Source organism: Bos taurus, chromosome 14 (genome assembly GCF_002263795.3).
Source record: "Bos taurus isolate L1 Dominette 01449 registration number 42190680 breed Hereford chromosome 14, ARS-UCD2.0, whole genome shotgun sequence".
NCBI classification, from domain to species: domain Eukaryota; kingdom Metazoa; phylum Chordata; class Mammalia; order Artiodactyla; family Bovidae; genus Bos; species Bos taurus.
In genome coordinates, this window is record NC_037341.1 from 424,194 (window position 1) to 441,857 (window position 17,664).

Consider the following 17,664-nt stretch of genomic DNA (forward strand, 5'->3'; position numbering starts at 1 on the left):
GCCCAGAAAAACGAAGGGGCAGCAAACCAAAGACATGGTCCCCAGTGACCAGGCTGGGGATGACAGAACAGGAGATGAGTCACTCTAACCAATGAGGACAGAAAAAAGTCACAGATTTAAGTTCTAAGCACACTGCACGTTTGTACCTTTAAGACACCCTCTGGCACCAAAACCCAGAAGAGGTAAGCGGCCCGAGTGCCTAGGATCCCAACCCTCAGTGAAGTAGGCCCCTGTCCCAACTTCCAACCCAGAGCAATCTGCTCTTGGGGAGGGCCTAGAGGAAAACATCTCTCAGCTTGAAGACCCCAGGACACTGAAGGGCAGCTAAGTGCAGCCAAACCAAGCAGAGCCATGTAGGCCTGGAATCCAGCCCTCGGGCCCACAGATGGTCAGCCAGCCAGGGGAGCAGACGCAGGACAAACTGCACACGGTGCTGCAGAAAGCATGGGGAGGCTCAAGGCAAGCCCTGGAGCAAAGAAATCAGAGGCCACTGCCATTGTGTCAAGCCTCCACAGGGTTCCAGGATAGGCTCTGCCTACCCAAGGGGCAAGGGGTCTCCAGCAGCCCTGGACCCCCGGACAGTCTCTCACCCAGAGCTTGGAGGTCACAGGCTGAAGTAGTCTGCAGCCAGGCGCCCGTAGATGTCTGTGGTCCAGAGCACGTGCGCACGGCCTGAGGCCAGTAGCAACTGGTGCAACTCGGCCTCTACACGGGCAAACTTCTCCTCATTGATGGAGGCTTCCAGGAGGACAGAGGCAGGCGGTGGCCAAGGCAGGCCCTCGTAGCAGTCCACAGGGAAAGGGTGCACCACTGTGCGCAGCTCAGCCTGCACCACCGAGTCCCGCAGTAGCTCCCTGAGCCCTGCCACAGACAGTGGGTTGCCGTAGAGGCCGAGGTAGCGGAGGCTGGCACAACGAGTCAGCACAGGCAGTGTGGCTAGCAGCTGGGTATCGGCAAGCTGGCACTCCGTCAGCTCGAGGTGCAACAGTGTGGCTGCTGCTGCCTGCAACAGACCCTGGAAGGGCTCCAGCTGGCTCCCAGACAGGTCGTTGCCACTCAGGTCCAACTTCTTGAGGTGGACAGCATGGGAGCTCCGTGCCAGAAAACGCAGGTCCTCAGGCAGCAGGGCACAGAAGGCTAGCTCCAGGCTCTCCAGGGGGCTCTGCAGGGTGCTGGGGTGGGGGGAAACACAAGGGGTCACAAATAGTCAGAGCCAGGGGAGGGCCTGCTGGAGGGGAAGGGAGAGGCGGGGCCATAGCAGAGTCCACTCACCTGAGCAGCTGGTCCAGCCGCCCTGAGAGGAGAGAGGAGCCCATGCTGAGCTCCCGCAGACAGGTGAAGCGGCCCATCTGGGCCAGAAAGTAGCGGAAGTTATCCTCACCGTCCACAGAGGGCTGTCGAGAGTCCCCATGCACATAGTGCAGCCGCAGGCTAGCCAGGTGCTGGAAGCGGGCCACGTGTGGGATGATGACGGACAGGCCGCGCAGGCCCAAGTTGTTGAAGCGCAAGTCCACGCGGCGCAGGCAGCCTGCATCCAGAAGCTGCAGCAGGGCCACTGTATTGCGCATGGGCAGGTCCTCAGCCCGCAGGTCCCGACAGCAGAGCCGCAGTGGGCTGCCTACACTGCTGCGGAGTGCCTCCCGCAAGAACGCATAGGAAGCCCGGTTCACCCGCAGGTCCACACGCACCTCCACAGGAACAGGGGCCTGGCCAGGCTCTGCAGTCCTGCCCTGCTGCTGTTCGATGCACGTGCGGGCCACAGCTGCCGTGCAATCCCACATGCTCATGGTGCCAGGGTCCTGCTCCACGCCGTCATCCAGGAGGCCCGTCATATCCAGCACCCGCAGCGTATGCTTCCTGGGAGCATGGGTGGGCTGAGGCAGGAGACAAGGGGACAGAGCCCACACCCACTCCCAGCCACCTTGGGACAGAAGCAACATGCCTATTTCTGCACTGAGCTCTTGTACCAGCCTGGAACCTCTTGGGGAGACCCACTCTGCATCCCCCCACCAGGCCTGAAGGTCCCTCCAGTGAGCCCATACCTGCAGAGGGGCTGCGTGCCAGGCTCAGTCTCCGGGGTGTGGAGCCGGGCAGTCAGGCCCAGGATCACAGCTTGCATGCTCTCTGTGCTGGGCCGCTCCTGCAGCAGGGCCCGGCTGCAGTGGGCACACTCCTGCAGCAGCTGCTGGAAGCTGAGCAGCGGGAAAGGCCAAGTGTGTACCAGCTCACGCAGCACTACAGTCTTCTTGTCCATGAAGGCCACTTTGAACAGCAAGGGGAAGAGCTCTCTCGGCAGCAGGGGCAGGGCCTGGCAGGCAGCTGACTGGCACTGGAGCACCTGCCGTGTGCTCAGGAACACGAGGGTGTGCATGGCGCTAGGCCAGGCAGGAGGTCACCTGCAGGGAAGTGCCCTTCAGTGGGGAGGACAGACTCCAGCCCCACCCCCTCCATGCTGGTAGTGGGAAAGCTCAGCCTGGTGCTTGGCACAGAGCAAAGAACCATGGCTCTGACGAGCAAGTGCTAGATACTTCGCAATAGGCTGAAAAAAGGAGAAAGGAGAACAAGGCCACCCCCATCCTGGCCCCCGAGAAGCAGAGGGGCCTCTCTAGGGAGACAAAGCCACCAAGCAGCATGTAAACAGCACGGCTCCAGAGATGACCAGCCCGTGTCGGTGTGCTCTTGATGGCTGCTGCTCTGCAGGGCACACCATCTGTTTTTCAGACCTTCCAAATCACAAAGCCACTTATCAAGAGATCCTCCCCTTCTTAAATATAGGAAAAAGCCAACCCCCACCCGCCATCCTCCCACCCCTGGCCAAGCACTAGAGGGATGAGATAATCCCAGGGGCTGGAAGGTGCATCACAGCACCCTCTCTCAGCCGCCTCACAAGCTCCTGCAGGCTGCCCTTGGATTCTGCACAGCACAGCAAAGAGGAGTTGAAACTATAGATACAGTTTAATAAACAGCAGGACAAGTACAACGAACCAGAACCCAGTGAACTCTGAGTCTGAAGAACTAGAGTAACCCAAGCCCTCAACATGTACTATCTTCCAGGAGCACTGTCAGACATGGAGACCCCTGGAGATTTACAGAAAAAAGAATACCTAACCCATCGGTGTCCTTGCCATCTGTGTAAATGTCTCTCTTCCCTGGAAAACCATATTAAGAGGACAAGTATCAAACCCATGGGATTCAAAGACCCCAAACTAGGGACCTCTCCTGAGATAGGTAGAGGCGGCTGTCAATGGTATATCCAAGCTGACAAGGAGCACAAAAGAGATGCCTGAGACCACAAGGTATCTGCATGACAGCTCTGCTACTGATTTACTGTGTGCCAGGCACCTCATCCTCAAAACTGCCTTCAGGCCACTTTCCTGAAAATGGTAGGAAACTAAGACCTAGGCCTTGCCAGACAAAGGTCCCGGGTAACGAGCTTGGGAAGGGTGGCAGACTGGCCCCAGAGCCCCAGCTCTTGCGGACCTCATACACAAGTCCTTAAGGCGCTGGTTCCTGAGAAGCCCGGGACGTCAACCCTCGGTCTCGCTCTGCCTGAGGATAAATCTCGCGAGGACGATTCATACCTCGCTGTGAGAGGACAGACCAACCGATCACCTGTCACGAGAGAAAATCAAAGCAGCCAGTGTGGTCACTATGGGAGGAGTCTCGGCGTGGTGGCCACCGTCCCCTCCCACCGGCCCACGGCTCCAGCGTTTCCCTTTAGACGCCCCCGCACGGCTCCTCCGGGCCTTCAGCGGCGGGAGCCCGTCAATTCGACGCCCTCCGTCTCTCCGGCGAGGCCTGCCTCTCGAAGACGGAGCGTCGTCCCCCAGGACCCGAGGCCGCTCAGCCCGGCACCCTACTCGGGTCTTCCCCTTCCTTCAGCTGCCCCGCCCGGGCTTCCGCCCCCGCCCCCGCCCCCGCCCCCGGTGCGACGCCGCCCCGAGTGACCGCACCCTCCTTGTGCGGCCAGGCAGAGAAAGCGCCGCAAGCCGCCGTGCTCGGTCCCCAGCAGGCAGCCCGCGCTCAACCGGACCCAAGCCGCCGCCACCGCCGCCGGCCCCGCCTCGCCGTACGTCGCGTTCCGCCTGCGCCGTCGCGCGCCGCGATGACGTAAACGCACCTTATTGGTTGCCACAGCGGGGCCCCGTGGATTGGCTGCCCCAGCCCAGGGGCCCCCGCGGTGTTACGCCTCCAACGCTGCCGAGCGTCCCCATTGGCTGGTGGCCGTCTTCGCCCTCTAGGCGGGAGATTCGCCGGGCGCCAAGCTTCCGGTGACCATGGAGCGGCTGCGGGACGTGCGGGAGCTGCTGCAGGCGTGGGAGCGCGCATTTCGGCGGCAGAGCGGGCGGCGGCCGGGCAAGGTGCGGGCTGCCCGTGGGCGGGGAGCTGAGGGCGCGGCATCCGCCTGACGCGTTCCCTTTACAGGAAGACGTGGAAGCGGCGCCCGAGGAGACCCGCGGTGAGCCCGCGGGCGCGGGGCGGAGGGAGTGGCCAAAGCCGTGGGCCGGGGGCGGGAGGCCTCCACGCCCCCTCCCGGGGGAATCCTGAGTCCTCAACTCCGATCCCCCGACCCCGCTCTCAGCGCTGTACCGAGAGTACCGCTCCCTGAAGAAAGCTCTGGGCCAGGCCGGTGGCGTCGAGCCTCACGGCTCGGGGCAGTCGCTTCCCGTGGCGGCCGAGCAGGTACCTGAGCTCGACATCCCAACCTCTGGGTCAACAGCCTGTATGCCGGAGCCGGGAGGAGTCGTGACCCCACCTCCGTGGGGCACAGAGCTCGGTGGGAGCGGGGGGCAGAGGGGGAAGTGTAAGAGGGTGGAGGAAGGACAGCCCCTCCTCGGGTTTCTCGGGGGGTGGAGACATCTCTGTTCCTCGCCACACACCAGCTTCTTCGTGGTTTAGGTCTCTCCACTGTCTCCTGCAGATGTTGGAGCCCAGTTGCTGGGGGCACCACTTGAATCGGGCTGCTACCCAGAGTCCCCATCCTCCCTCAAGGTGGAGCCCTCAGGAGTCTGCGCAGGATTATGGGAAGAGGCTTAAGGCCAACCTAAAGGGCAGTCTGCAGGTGAGGGGTGAGGGCCCGGCAGACAGTGCATCCATCCTGGGTCCAGAGCTGCAGGTGGCCCCAGGCAGAATTACCAGATGCCCATCCCTGTCAAGTCTCTCACGGGTAGTCTCATGCTCACCTGTGCACACACAGCCAGCACAGCTCCACAGAGGAGCTCCAAGTCAGCCTCTACCTTCAGCTTCCTTTACATCCCAACCTTTTGCTTCTCACCTTATCCAGCTGTTACAGGTGGGCCTCCAGCACGTATGAGTCTGTAGCACCCCAAGGGCCTGAGTTCCTGCTTGCTTGTCTCCCTCCCAGGCTAGGTCAACCCTGGGCCGGATACCCCGGCTTGCACAAAGATCCTCCTCCAAGATCCCTTCACCGGAGCCATCAGGCACAGCAGCTGCCCCCATCTCTCCAGAAAATGTCAATGAAGTGCTCCCTCAGCCTCCCAGGCCCCAGCTGAGGCCAGGCCGGCTCCAGCAGCTGAGGGCATCCCTGAGCCTGCGACTGGGCTCCCTCGACCCTGATTGGCTGCAGCGGTGTCACAACAGGACCCCAGATTTTCTGGAGGTTCCCAGGACCTGCCAGCCTGGCCTGGGTGCAGAGGATTCACAGCTTCTGACTCCAGTTGTTGAGTCTGTCCTTAGCCCCAGCGCTGGTCCTGAGGTGCCTTTGCAGGACCCAGAGGCTCCAGCCCTACCAGCAGCTGCTGTCAGTGCAGGGAAGTGTCAGCCTGTTGACCGTCAAGGCAAGAAGCGGAGACAGAGTGGGGAGTTGGAGGGAAGGCTTGCACAGACCCAGCAGGGCACTGACCAAGCAGGACCCCTGCCTGAGGGAGCTGGGGCTGCAGGGCCTGCAGAAGACTGTCCAGATCAGCCTGTGAAGGCACAGCCCCCAGGCAGGACCCCAGCCTCCAGGTATCACTGCTCTAACCTCCCAGCAGGGCTGCCCTCAGTTGAGCCAGTGTGGGGAGGGCTGTGGGCACTGCCGACCTGTGCGTTTCTTCCAGATCTGCCATCCAGGACAGGGGGAACTATGTGCGGCTCAACATGAAGCAGCGACGCTATGTGCGGGGCCGGGCCCTGCGGGGCAGACTCCTTCGCAAGCAGGTGAGGAGGTGGTACCGGGTGCTCCCCTCACCTGTCCTGCTGCTTGCCCTGTGACCCTTCTTTGTGTCCCCAACCAGGCATGGAAGCAGAAGTGGCAGAAAAAAGGGGAGTGTTTTGGGGGTGGTCAGCCCAGAGCCCCAGCCCAGGATTCTTGCTCCCAGCATGGGCAGCTCAGCCAATGGGCGTCCCGATGCCCTCAGCCCGGTAAGGCCTCTGACCTGGACGCCAGCCTGCTTACAGGGGTGTCGTGCTCTTTGGGGAGGCAATTCTGGCTCAAGCAAAGGCCCTACTAACTCCCTGCTTCTGGTCCAGAACCTCTCCTGGTCCCTCAGAAGGATGTCAAGGTTGCAGATGGTGCACAGACCCAGCCCACCTTACAGGAAGCATCCCTGAGGACAGGTGCGGCCTGCTGCCAAGTCTCTGGTGAGTGAAGAGTTGGAGGAGAGGCTGTAGCAAGTTGCTTTCTTGGTAGTATGATGCCATACCCGCCCAGGGCGCCTATGCTGTTCATCTGTTCTCAGCAGGTGAAGAAGACGCTGAGCCTGGGGCACCTGAGCTGCTGGTGCCCACGGGGCAGTCTGTGTCCAGAATGCCCTGTCCACCTCTTTCCGTGCCTCCACTCTACCCACCGGGGCCCTCGGGTCAGGTGGCAGGTCAGCACATGCCTAACAGCTCAGGCCTGGACGGAAGGGTTAAGACGAGTCGGCGCCAAGCTGACTTGACACCTGTGTCCACAGACACACCGGCTGAGGTGTTTCAGGCCCTGGAGCAACTGGGGCACCACGCCTTCTACCCCGGGCAGGAGCGTGTGGTCATGCGGGTCCTGTCTGGTGAGTTGGCGGGCAGGAGTGTGGCGGGGCTGGGGCCAGGCTTCAGGATGGCTGTCTTGACTCTGGATCATACCAGGCATGTCCACCCTGCTGGTGCTGCCCACGGGGGCTGGCAAGTCCCTGTGCTACCAGCTCCCAGCGCTGCTCTACTTCCGGCGAAGCCCCTGCCTCACCCTGGTCATCTCTCCTCTCACGTCACTCATGGATGACCAGGTAGGTGGACAGGGCCCACGGACACACGTCAAAAGCAAGGACTGGTATCCATGGCTCTGCCGACTCACTTGGGCTGCTGTTTCTTGCCCCACCCCCACCCCAGAGCTGCAAGTTATCAGGCCCTTTCCACTCTGTCCACAGTCGGCAGTGGCCCAAAGGCACAGGGACACGGCTGCTTAGACCTAGTCCCACCCACCAGAGGAGCAGCTTGGTAGGAGCAGCCCCAATGGGACCCGTCCCCAGTGCGCCTCAGTCAAGGTCCACGGGCGGCTCTGGCCTCTCCTCCCCAAAGGGCCTGGAGGGGAGCCAGCAGTAGTTGTCAGGTGAAACCACGCTGGAAGGCCTTTGGGAAAGGGCCAGGGCCGTGGAACAGGCTGCGCTCCTGTACCTGCAGCTCTCTGGCCTGCCCCCCGGCTTGAAGGGGGCCTGCATTCACTCAGGGATGACCAAGAAGCAGAGGGACTCTGCCCTGCAGAAGGTGAGGGGGCCTCCCAGGGCCAGACGGGCGGAGCAGCGGGTGGAGCTGGGTGCCGCTGCTGACCAGCGGGCCTCCTCAGGCTCGTGCGGCCCGCGTGCAGGTGCTGATGCTGTCCCCAGAGGCACTGGTCGGGGCCGGGGCCAGCACCCTCCTCTCTCAGCTGCCGCCGGTCGCCTTTGCCTGCCTCGATGAGGCCCACTGCCTCTCTCAGTGGTCCCACAACTTCCGGCCTTGTTACTTGCGTGTCTGTCAGGTGAGCCTGGGCGGGTGGGGCAGTGTGCAGAGGGGCAGGGAGGGGACGGCTGGCTCACCACCCCCCTCACAGACGCTGCGGGACCAGATGGGCGTCCACTGCTTCCTGGGCCTTACAGCCACGGCCACACGCAGCACTGCCCTCGACGTGGCCTGGCACCTGGGCGTGACCGAGGAGTCCGTGCTCAGAGGGCCAGCTACCATTCCTGACAACCTGCACCTCTCCGTGTCCTCGGACAGGGACCCGGACCAGGTAAGCGTACGTGCGTGGGCCTGGCAGCGGCCTTGCCTCCCAGGTCTCTGCAGTGACCCTCGTCCCCACAGGCGCTGGTGACACTGCTGCGGAGTGACCGTTTCCGGGCTCTGGGCTCCGTCATCATCTACTGCCACAGGCGAGAGGACACAGAGCGTGTCGCCGCCCTGCTGCGCACCTGCCTGTGTGATGCCCAGGATCCGGGGCCCCACGGTGAGGTGGAGGCAGGCCTGTGCCCGCAGACGCACCCCGAGCACGCACCCCACCTGACTGCCCTGTGTCTTCTCTGTAGGCCGAGCGCTGGAGGCCGTGGCCGAGGCCTACCATGCTGGCCTGTGCAGCCGAGAGCGGCGGCGGGTGCAGCGGGCCTTCATGGAGGGCCGGCTGCGCATGGTGGTGGCCACGGTGGCCTTCGGGATGGGGCTGGACCGGCCGGACGTGCGGGCGGTGTTGCACCTGGGGCTGCCCCCCAGCTTTGAGACCTACGTGCAGGCAGTGGGTCGTGCAGGGCGTGACGGGCAGCCGGCACACTGCCACCTCTTCCTCCGGCCCCAGGTGGGTGCCCACCCCACCCCCCGCAGTTCCCCCATCCCCACCCGGGGCTGTGCCCCATGTTCACGCCACTCTGCCCCAGGGCCAGGACCTGCGGGAGCTACGCAGACACGTGCACGCCAACGCCGTGGATTTCTTTGCTGTGAAGAGGCTGGTGCAGCGTGTGTTCCCTCCCTGTGCTTGTGCCCGGCAGCCCCCAGAGCAGGAGGGCAGCAGGAGCGAGGAAGGGCACTTGGCCGGGGCCCCTGTAGCTGCGAGTGCCCAGGATTCTGGCCAGCCCAGCGTCCCCCACACACCCCGGTGCCCAGGCCATGAGCGGGTGCTCCCAGTGCAGCCAACCGTTCAGGCCCTGGACATGCCGGAGGAGGGTGAGGAACAGGGGTGTGCGCGGCGGGGGTGGGGGTTCCCACAGACCCCGAGTGAGCTCTGCTCTGCCCACAGCCATTGAGACGCTGCTGTGCTACCTGGAGCTGCACCCACGGCGCTGGCTGAAGCTGCTGGCACCCACCTATGCCCGCTGCCACCTGCGCTGGCCTGGGGGCCCCACCCAGCTCCAGGCCCTGGCCCGCAGGTGAGCACACATCCCACCCGAGCTTTCTACTGGGACAGAGTACAGGGCTGCCAATCACATGCCACTCCCCTGGCATAGGTGCCCCCCACTGGCTCTGTGCTTGGCCCAGCAGCACCCCGACACGAAGCAGGGATGCAGTTCTGTGGAGTTGGATCTGGTTGAGCTGGCGGACTCTACGGGCTGGGAGCTGGGCCCTGTGCGGCGAGCTCTCCTCCAACTGCAGTGGGACCCAGAGCCCGGGACAGGTGCGCCCACCCCCAGCCCCGCTTGCCACCCGCTCTCCACCCCTTGGCCAGTTTTTGACATCCTATCTGGCAGGTGTGCCCCAGGGCACTGGGGTGCTGGTGGAGTTCAGGGAGACGGCCTTCCGCCTGCACAGCCCAGGGGACCTGACGGCCCAGGAGAGGGACCAGATTTGCGACTTCCTGCACAGCCGTGTGCAGGCCCGAGAGCGAGAGGCCCTGGCCAACCTGCACCACACTTTCCAGGCTTTTCACAGGTGCACGTGGAGGTGGGCAGGCCGTGGGCCACCCCACCCTTCCCCTAGGCAGGCCCCTCTGACAGGCTCTCCCCTCCACAGCGTGGCCTTCCCCAGCTGCGGGCCATGCCTGGAGCAGCCCGCCTGGGAGCGCAGCAGCAGGCTCAAGGCCTTGCTCAGTCACTACTTTGAAGAAGAGTCAGAACAGCCAGGGGGCCTGGAGACAGAGGATGACCCCGAGCTGGGACAGGACAGGGTGAGTGTCAGGGCCTAGAGGGGTGGCTGCAGAGGATGCGCCGTCTGCAGGCACATACCCGCCTCTTGCTGGCACCATGACAAGCCCGTGCGCAACACTGAGCTGTGCAGAAGAGCGAGCAGGGGAAGCTGGGCTGGCCTGACTTGTCCCCCCCACAGCTCCAGGACTGGGAAGACCAGATCCGCCGGGACATCCGCCAGCTCCTGTCCTCCTGGCCAGAGCAGCGGTTCTCAGGCAGGGCTGTGGCCCGCGTCTTCCATGGCATCGGTGCGGACCTGGGAGGCCTAGCCCTGAGGGAGGTGGGGGCTGGGGGCACATCTGGCCCGGAGTCCTCAGCCTCGTCTCCTCCCCCTCCAGGGAGTCCCTGCTATCCGGCCCAGGTGTTTGGGCGGGACCGGCGCTTCTGGAGGAAGTACCTGCACCTGAGCTTCCCTGCCCTCATGCACCTGGCCACACAGGAGCTCCTGCTGTGGGGCCGCTGACCACCCTGCTGCAGAGCACCCAGTGCCCCCGTGTCCCAGACAGGGGCCTAAGTGGGGCTGCAAGGCCACAGCGTGGGGGTGTCAGGTGTAGTGGGTCCTCAGGGTAAAGATGGAGGGGGATGCAGTTGATCAGGACAGTGGCCCACCACCCTGAACACAGGCCACCACCAGGAGCACGGGGGCAGAGAGGCCCCAAAGTGCAGAATAAAAGTTGCATGAGTTGTTTTTAGGATCCTTCCTTCCACTGGGAACCCCATAGTCTGGGGATGACTGCACAGTACTTATCCCAGAAGCACACTCCACTTTATTGATGTTCTGCCTTTCAGCTCAGGCCAGGGCACTGGGCGCAAAGCCCAGGTACAGCATGGGGGTGGCTGAGAGAGCTAAGAAGAGAGAGAAGCAGAGGCGTGGCCCCAGGCTATCAGCCAGGGCTCCTGCCAGCGTGCCCACCAGCAGCTTCCCCAGCAGCTCCAGAGTGGCCAGGAGACTGTAGTGTGTGGCCTGCAGGGTGGACGGAGAATGTCATGTCAGGACCTCCTTGGACTCCAGGCCCACAGTCCCCGATGTTGCAGCCATGTTTCTCACCTGCAGGGCACTGGGTGCCAGCTGACTGCAGCGCATCATCATGGTGAAGGTGGTGGTTGTGACCAAGCCCCCCAGGAGGTGCTGCAGACACAGGCTCAGCAGGGTTGCCCCTGGGAGGGTGTGGGTCAGCAGGGCCCAGGACCCCAGGCTCCTCCCCCCTGTGGCCCACCCCTCACCTCTCAGGACTGTGCCAGGGACAGGGTTGGTTCTGGGGCTGTTCAGCTGAAAGAGCAGGGCAGTCTGGTAGGCCAGGCCCCCAAGACGGAACCAAAGCACTGACCTCAGGAGGGGCAGTGGCTGCCTGAGGGGGAGACAGCAGGTCAGAGGGCACAGGGAAGGAGAGGGGAGCAGGTGGGCAGGGCACGCTGAGGGGGGCTCACCAACACCTGGCCAGCAGGACCCCACCCAGGGATGAGCCGGCAATGGAGCAGAGCACAGCACCCACACCGTTCCACAGCCCCAGCTCTGCAGTGGAGATGCCACCGTCCAGCAAGAGCAGTGGGAACAGGCCGCTGGCACCCTGCTCACCTGTGGAGAGAAAGTCAGTAGGGGCAGCCTGCCCTGCTTCACCTCGGCCTCAGTCACGCTCCCCCAGCCCTGCCTCTGCTGGGCCACAAACGCCAGCAGACAGATGAGGCTAGGCTTTGGCCAAATTCAGGGTCAGCACAAAGCAGCTCAGAGAGGCCTGAAGGGGTGTCACTGGGGCTAGACCTGCAGGATAGGAGACAAGGCCCAGCCACAGTCAGGGTGGGCTCCAGCCTTCAGATCAGACCCCACAGAGGGAAGGCAGTCCTGCGCCAGTTTCTGGGGACCCACCTGTGCTACTGCCTGACTTACCCAGTTTGTAGGTGAGCACGAAGCCCGCTGTCCACAGGGTCCCAGGCACGGCCAGCAAGTCCTGCTGAAGGCGCAGGCTGGGGCGGGGGTGCGCTGAGGGCGGGGGTACAGGCAGCTGTCGCAGGGCGGGCGCCACCCAGGCCGCGGCCGCAGCCAGCCAGTAGGTGGCGGCCAGGAGCAGGAAGAGCAGCGTCCAGGAGAGCGCGGGCAGGAGAGCCAGCAGCCCGCCGCTGGCCAGCGCGGCCCCCAGCTTGTAAGCAACCACCTGCACGGTGTTGCCGGGCCCCAGCTCGGCTGGCTCCAGGAGCCGCACGGCCAGCATGTCCAGGGCCACGTCCTGCACGGCCGCAGCCAGATTCAGCAGCAGGAGCAGCGCCGCCACCGGGACAGGCAGCGCGGCCCCGCCAGGGCCGGCAGGAGGCAGGGTTGCCAGCAGCCCGCACAGCAGGCCCAGGGCAGCCGTGCTGAGCGCCAGCCAGCCCCTTGAGGAGCCCCACTTGTCTACCAGCGGGGCCCAAACGAGCTTGAACAGCCACGGCGCGTACAGTGCCTTGGCCAGCCCCACGCGCGTCAGGGAAAGGCCGCGGGCGCGCAGCAGCACGGGCAGCAGGCCTGACTGCAGGCCGTAGGGCAGGCCCTGCACCAGGTAGAGACCAGCTAGGGGCAGCAGCTTCCCGAGCATGGCCATGGCCAGAGGGCGCGGCCCTGGGGCGGGGGCTGCTTTCAGGGCCAGACTGGGGCGGGATGAGGGGTCCCACTCAGCAGGGGCAGGGAGGTTCCCAGGGGGGTCCGGTCCGTCCAGTCGCGATGGGGTTAGGGGTGACACAGCGGCATGACTGGGGCTGGGTCAGGGGTGGCCAAGCTGACATCCGCGAACACGCCTTCGGGTCCCGCGGGCTCAGGCCCCCGAAGAGCTGGACGTCTCGACTGCTGGGCTGGGTAGCCCTCGCGCGCCACAGCGCAGCCCGGAAATAAGGCGGCCATAGAGAACGCGGGCGGGCTAGAGCGCCGACAGCCCGCGCGCGCCCCTGGTGGCCGACTGGCTTCGAACGTCGGAAACTGGGACCCATCCAGGGCCCTCCCCGGCCGTCTGATCCGCTCCCAGACGCCACTCAGCCTCCGGAAGTGCCGCAGATGTCCCACGGGGGCTTTCGCTGGGTCGCCTACAGCCCCACAGAACAGCTGTCCTCTCAAGCCTCCACTGCTGCTTCCTTGGCTCCGGTGCCCCTTAGCTCCCTGAGGTCGTGGTCTCAGCGCCCTCTGCAACCGGTGGCTGAAGAGGGTCGTGAGAAAGGCCCGAGCCCTGTTCATCCCAGGGACTCATCCGGCTGCTGCCCCGAAGGCCCTCGTGTCCAGTCAGGAGGCCCCGAGAGCCTGTCTAGGCTCCAGCTGGCCTCAGCGAGGAGGCAGTCCCCGCCCCGCAAGGGGAAACCCGAGCCTGAGCGCAGGGTCTCACACAGCCTCTTCGGCCCAAAGCTGTGCTGATGCCTGAGGACACCTGAGGCCCAGGGGAGCGAGTGAAGCTTGCACTGTGGCTAAGAACCCCCTCCAGAGCTGAGTTCGGAGCTTGGCCAGTAGTCTCCCCATGCCTGTGGATCTCTGAAGCCACCCAACCCTTAAACCAACTCATAGGCACTTTAGCCAAGACCCTTGGTCAGCTGCCAAGGCCACGTGGAGTAAGTTTCCTGTCATTTCTAGGCATTTGGGGGGGGGGGGCGGGGGCAGGTTTCTTCTTCTGTGAAATGGGGACTAAAGTGCCCACCACAGAGGACCCACAACAGTGACAGTAGGTGCTCATCCTTGAGGGCTGGGGTCCTAAACCTGCCCCAGCTCTGAGGGGGCCTCCTCTCTGTTTTCCAGCCCAAGGACTGCATTTGCACGTGGATGTCACACACTCCACACACAGCATGACAAAGGCTGTGACCCATGTGCCCTTCCTCCCCCCATTCCTTAGCCGACATCGCTCCTCCTGAAGCTGTCAAAAGCAGCAGAACCGCTGTCACCTGCCCCGTTTGGAGAACCAAGGCACCCTCCTTGCCCTCTCACGGTTGCTTGGTTTCCCTCTGCCAACTCTGCCAGTTCCCATCCAGCCAACTCCATCCTGTAAGAATGTCTGCTCCTCAGGAAGCCCTCCTTGACCATCCCCCCTGGCCCCCAGGCCTGCACAGAACCCAGACAGACAGGCAGTCAGGAGTGGACAAGACTGTGAAGGTGCACATAGGTGTGCACGCAGCCTCCAAGCAGCCCGACCAGCCCATTGCTTTATTAGGGCCTGCGGAGGGGCAGGGGCTCGGCCACACGGCCAGCAGGAGCAAATCCAGAGGCCCCAGGGCAGAGTGCCCTCAGTCGGAGGTCGTCCCTACTGGCCGGCCCTGGCCTCTGACGAGTCCTCAGGAGTACTCGCGGGTGAACTTCGCATGGAACTGGCTCAGCTTCTCCAGCAGGGGCCGTAGCTTCTCCATGGGGGGCAGAATAGTCATCCTGAAAGGGGGGGAAAAGTAAGCCAATGCGGTGGGGGTCGAGGGGAGGGGCTGAGCAAGCAGGGCCTCACCGAAAGTGGTAGGTGCCTTCCCGTTGTCCAAAGCCACTCCCAGGCACCACGCAGATGCCAGTCTCCTCTAGGAGGCGCAGGCAGAAGAACATGTCGGGAGCCAGGCCCAGCTCCTGGAGGTTCGGGAGGAGGACGGGAGGGGACGCTCAGGGAGGACGTCCCCGGCCCCGCGGGCCCTGCCCGGCCTGCCCGTCCTTACTTCGGACCTGAGCGCGCTGCACCGCACGCGGGGGCAGCTGCACGCGCGGGAACGAATACATGGCGCCCTGCACCGGATTGCAGCGGATGCCGGGAGCTTCGTTGAAGACCTGCTCCGTGAGCTTGGCCTTGGCAGCCAGCTCGGCCAGCACCGCCCTCCTCTCCTGCTGCCGAGGGGGTAGGGTTGGTCAAGCCAGGCCGGGGCGCAGGCGCCCCTACGCCCGTGGCCCCGCCCACTCACCGCCTGGAACCGCGGGAAGGAGGGGTCTGAGGGCGCCGGCGGGCTGACAGCCACGTCGAGCAGGACCTGGCCCGGGGTGGGTGGGCACAGCCGCACGCTCCGCAGCTTCTGCATCTGCTGCTTCACCGCAGCGTCCATATTCACCACCTCCACGTAGCCGCCGCGGAAGCCGCACCTGTGAGGCGAAGACAGGCGTCGAGGCAGGGCTGGCAAGGAGGGGCCAGCCTGGCGGCGACGAGAGCCCGGCCGTCGCCCAGGTTCTGGGCTCCGCCCGCCCAGCCCGCACGCACTCGCCCATGTAGCCCTTGGAGATCGAGTGGAAGGAGGCGAGCTCCTGTTGCGCCGCGTACGGCGGCCCCATCTCCGTGAGCACCTTCTTGAACGAGTGGAACTGCGAGCTCTCGGCATACACGTTGTCTTGGTACACCTGGATGGGTGGCCGGGAGACAGCGGGCCACGTCACCTGGGCGCGCGTCGCCGCCCGCCGCCCCCTCCCCGCGGGCGCCCAGCCAGCACCTCATCGGCCAATAGGAAAAGCTTCTCCTCATAGGCGAAGCGGATCACGTCCTCGATGCACTCGCGGGTCTGCACCTGCCCTGGGGCGCAGGGGTGCGACAGGTCCGGGGTCAGCCGAAGGGGCGCTCTGCTCTGCGCAGGGCGGCGGGCGGAGGGAAAGGCTGACCCAGGCGCGGTGGACAGGGGTGCCTGTTCGGGCCGGGGCGGCGGGGCGGGGACGGGTGGGGACGCGCACCGGTGGGGTTCCCGGGGTTGATGACGCAGAGCGCGCGGGGGCGGCAGTGGTCACGCGCCTGGCGCAGCGCGCGCCGCAGCTCGGCCACATCGAGCGCCCAGGCACGCTCCTCGTCCAGGTAGTAGTCCACCTGCACCGCATTGAACTCGGCCAGCGCGGCGGAGTAGAGTGGATACTGAGGGATAGGGATAAGCACGCCCGTGCGCGTGCGACCCTCGCCGGTTACCAGCAACTTCAGCACCGTCTGCGGGCGGGATGGGAGGTGGGGTTGGCAGACCCTCCCGGCTGCGCACTAGGAGCCACGGTGGCTTCCCGCACTGGCCCCGGCCTACCACAATGGCATCGCTGGCCCCCGTGGACAGAAAGATGTTATTGGGGTCGGCAGGAATGCCTCCATCGCGCCGCTCGATGTACCGCGCCACATCCTCACGGATCATCTGGACGCCAGCGCTGATGCTGTAGGCCCCTGAGCGGGGAACGGGGCAGGACGGCCGGGGTGGGACAAGTGAGGTCCCCTCGCTGCCCTCGGAGGAGACCCGCCCCCCTTCCAGCGGGCCCACCCCTCTCCCGGGACAGCCTCCCTCCAGCTCCTGCTCACCACCCCTCCCCCAGGCTTGGGCGGGTTCTGGCGCTCACCCAGGCTGTGGCCCCCACACGCCTGCAAGATGCGCTCCGCCCTCCTCTTGGCGTCGTCGGGGAAGTCGGGGCTGTTCAGGAGATCGGGATGGACGCAGAGGGCCAGGACCTGGGAGGAGTGAGTGCTGAGGCCAGGGTCCACGGGCTGATGGGGGGAGGGTGCAGGGCAGTGCTGAGCCTCACCTGGCGCGGGAAGGTGATAGGGATCTGCCCCATGGCCTGTGCGTCCCCGATGTTGGCGCGGATGACCTCGGTGAAGGGCTTCTTTACGCCCTGGAGAGAGGCGGGGAGCGCAGTGATGGGGGAGCTTATCACTCCCACAGGCCTTGTCTCCTAAGGAGGTGGGGGCGGGGCACGTGGGACCAGACAGGGGCCCTCTCACCAGGCCCCGGGGGCGGGCAGGGGTTGGGGGACCAGCCTGGGCCCCTCTTGCCAGGCCCGGGAGGTTGGGGGCTGGGGGGTAGGGTGTACCGCCTGGGGTCCTCTCGCCAGGCCCGGAGGGCAGGACCATACCTGGCGCAGCTCCTGCTCCAGCTCCAGTGCCCGCTGAACGATGGGGCCTCGCACCGCATACTCCACCCTCCGGACATAAGGATTCATGGAGTCCAGTGTCAGCACCTTCTCCTTCAGCCCATTTGCTGCCTCCTGGCTGTGCTCACCTGCCCTCAAGGCCATGACTCTGCTCAGATGGGCAGGAAGGAGGCTCAGGAGGCAGCAGGATCCAGAAGCAGGGGTGAGGTCAGCCGGTCCAGGCTCGATGGGCCAGGGCTGGGAAGGGGGAGCCTGGGAAGGGGCGCCCTCTTGGCTGCAGCCTGCTGGCCCCACTGAGAGGACAGAAGAGGCTGAAGGAGCCGGACTGCCAGGCCCCGCCCACCTGGGCACAGATCTGCCCTGGGAGCCACAGAGAGTGGGTGAGAAGGCAGGCGGGGCTTGGGGTGAGGCCCGGTGCCCGCCCAGCGTCCCCAGGACAGGGGACAGGAGACCCACATGGGGCAGGGACAGGCAGAAGGTGCCAGCAGCTCTGTGGGACCAGGCCTGCGGGCAGGGAGGGGGTGAGCGCCCTGAGGGGTCCACAGAGCTGGGAGGGCTGGGCCCCCAAGCGAGCGGGACTAAGGCCCAGGACCTCAGCATAGTTACCCCAGTAGGGCTCGGCCGAGGCCCAGCCCTCTCGGACCCCCCATCTTTGCTCCCGGCCAGCAGAGCAGGCCTGTCTCCCGGGTAACTGAGCCAGGCCTCAGGCATCTTGGGGCTGTTGGGGGAGGGGAGCGAGGCCCTCCTGCGCTGGGGCCAGGCCTGGGCCAGCAAGAGCCTGTGTCTGGAGCTTGGTCCCCCATCGGTGCT

The 17,664-nt window shown here is 64.9% G+C and overlaps 4 protein-coding genes across 9 annotated transcripts; 1 reads left to right on the plus strand and 3 right to left on the minus strand.

Annotated features, from left to right (window-relative positions):
* Positions 1-115: 115 nt before the first annotated feature.
* LRRC14 (leucine rich repeat containing 14) lies at positions 116-4,076 on the minus strand. Of its 4 annotated transcripts, none has more exons than XM_059893327.1 (5): positions 3,954-4,076; positions 3,582-3,612; positions 2,043-2,396; positions 1,273-1,857; positions 116-1,172 (listed from the first exon to the last, which is right to left on the minus strand). In XM_059893327.1, the coding sequence occupies exons 3-5, from the start codon at positions 2,369-2,371 to the stop codon at positions 605-607; spliced, it is 1,482 nt and encodes a 493-aa protein (XP_059749310.1). In that variant the 5' UTR covers positions 2,372-2,396; positions 3,582-3,612; positions 3,954-4,076; the 3' UTR covers positions 116-604. The 4 variants fall into 4 exon arrangements, with proteins under 4 accessions (XP_059749310.1, XP_059749312.1, XP_059749309.1 ...); NM_001102379.1 differs by having other exon boundaries at positions 502-1,172; positions 3,481-3,612; positions 3,954-3,965; XM_059893329.1 differs by lacking the exon at positions 3,582-3,612.
* Positions 4,077-4,266: 190 nt separating this feature from the next.
* On the plus strand, positions 4,267-10,749 carry RECQL4 (RecQ like helicase 4). The gene is made up of 23 exons (NM_001098037.2): positions 4,267-4,361; positions 4,426-4,459; positions 4,583-4,683; positions 4,922-5,062; positions 5,366-5,967; positions 6,060-6,159; positions 6,237-6,363; positions 6,472-6,582; positions 6,681-6,812; positions 6,897-6,989; positions 7,066-7,202; positions 7,597-7,680; positions 7,760-7,933; positions 8,006-8,185; positions 8,257-8,398; positions 8,478-8,740; positions 8,820-9,105; positions 9,179-9,308; positions 9,387-9,553; positions 9,627-9,807; positions 9,889-10,042; positions 10,201-10,309; positions 10,400-10,749. The coding sequence occupies exons 1-23, from the start codon at positions 4,278-4,280 to the stop codon at positions 10,522-10,524; spliced, it is 3,657 nt and encodes a 1,218-aa protein (NP_001091506.1). The 5' UTR covers positions 4,267-4,277; the 3' UTR covers positions 10,525-10,749.
* A 56-nt stretch (positions 10,750-10,805) lies between these two features.
* On the minus strand, positions 10,806-12,934 carry MFSD3 (major facilitator superfamily domain containing 3). 3 transcript variants are annotated; one of them, XM_005215162.5, is made up of 5 exons: positions 11,947-12,934; positions 11,490-11,637; positions 11,286-11,410; positions 11,110-11,219; positions 10,806-11,025 (listed from the first exon to the last, which is right to left on the minus strand). In XM_005215162.5, exons 1-5 carry the CDS (start codon positions 12,632-12,634, stop codon positions 10,852-10,854), a joined length of 1,245 nt encoding a protein of 414 aa, XP_005215219.1. In that variant the 5' UTR covers positions 12,635-12,934; the 3' UTR covers positions 10,806-10,851. The 3 variants fall into 3 exon arrangements, with proteins under 3 accessions (XP_005215219.1, XP_005215218.1, NP_001095375.2); XM_005215161.5 differs by having other exon boundaries at positions 11,110-11,410; NM_001101905.2 differs by lacking the exon at positions 11,286-11,410 and having other exon boundaries at positions 11,947-12,883.
* Positions 12,935-14,140: 1,206 nt separating this feature from the next.
* On the minus strand, positions 14,141-17,146 carry GPT (glutamic--pyruvic transaminase). Its single transcript, NM_001083740.2, has 11 exons — positions 16,837-17,146; positions 16,507-16,596; positions 16,324-16,432; positions 16,020-16,153; positions 15,688-15,931; positions 15,453-15,532; positions 15,227-15,363; positions 14,937-15,111; positions 14,704-14,859; positions 14,498-14,610; positions 14,141-14,427 (listed from the first exon to the last, which is right to left on the minus strand). The coding sequence occupies exons 1-11, from the start codon at positions 16,996-16,998 to the stop codon at positions 14,337-14,339; spliced, it is 1,491 nt and encodes a 496-aa protein (NP_001077209.1). The 5' UTR covers positions 16,999-17,146; the 3' UTR covers positions 14,141-14,336.
* Positions 17,147-17,664: the final 518 nt, after the last annotated feature.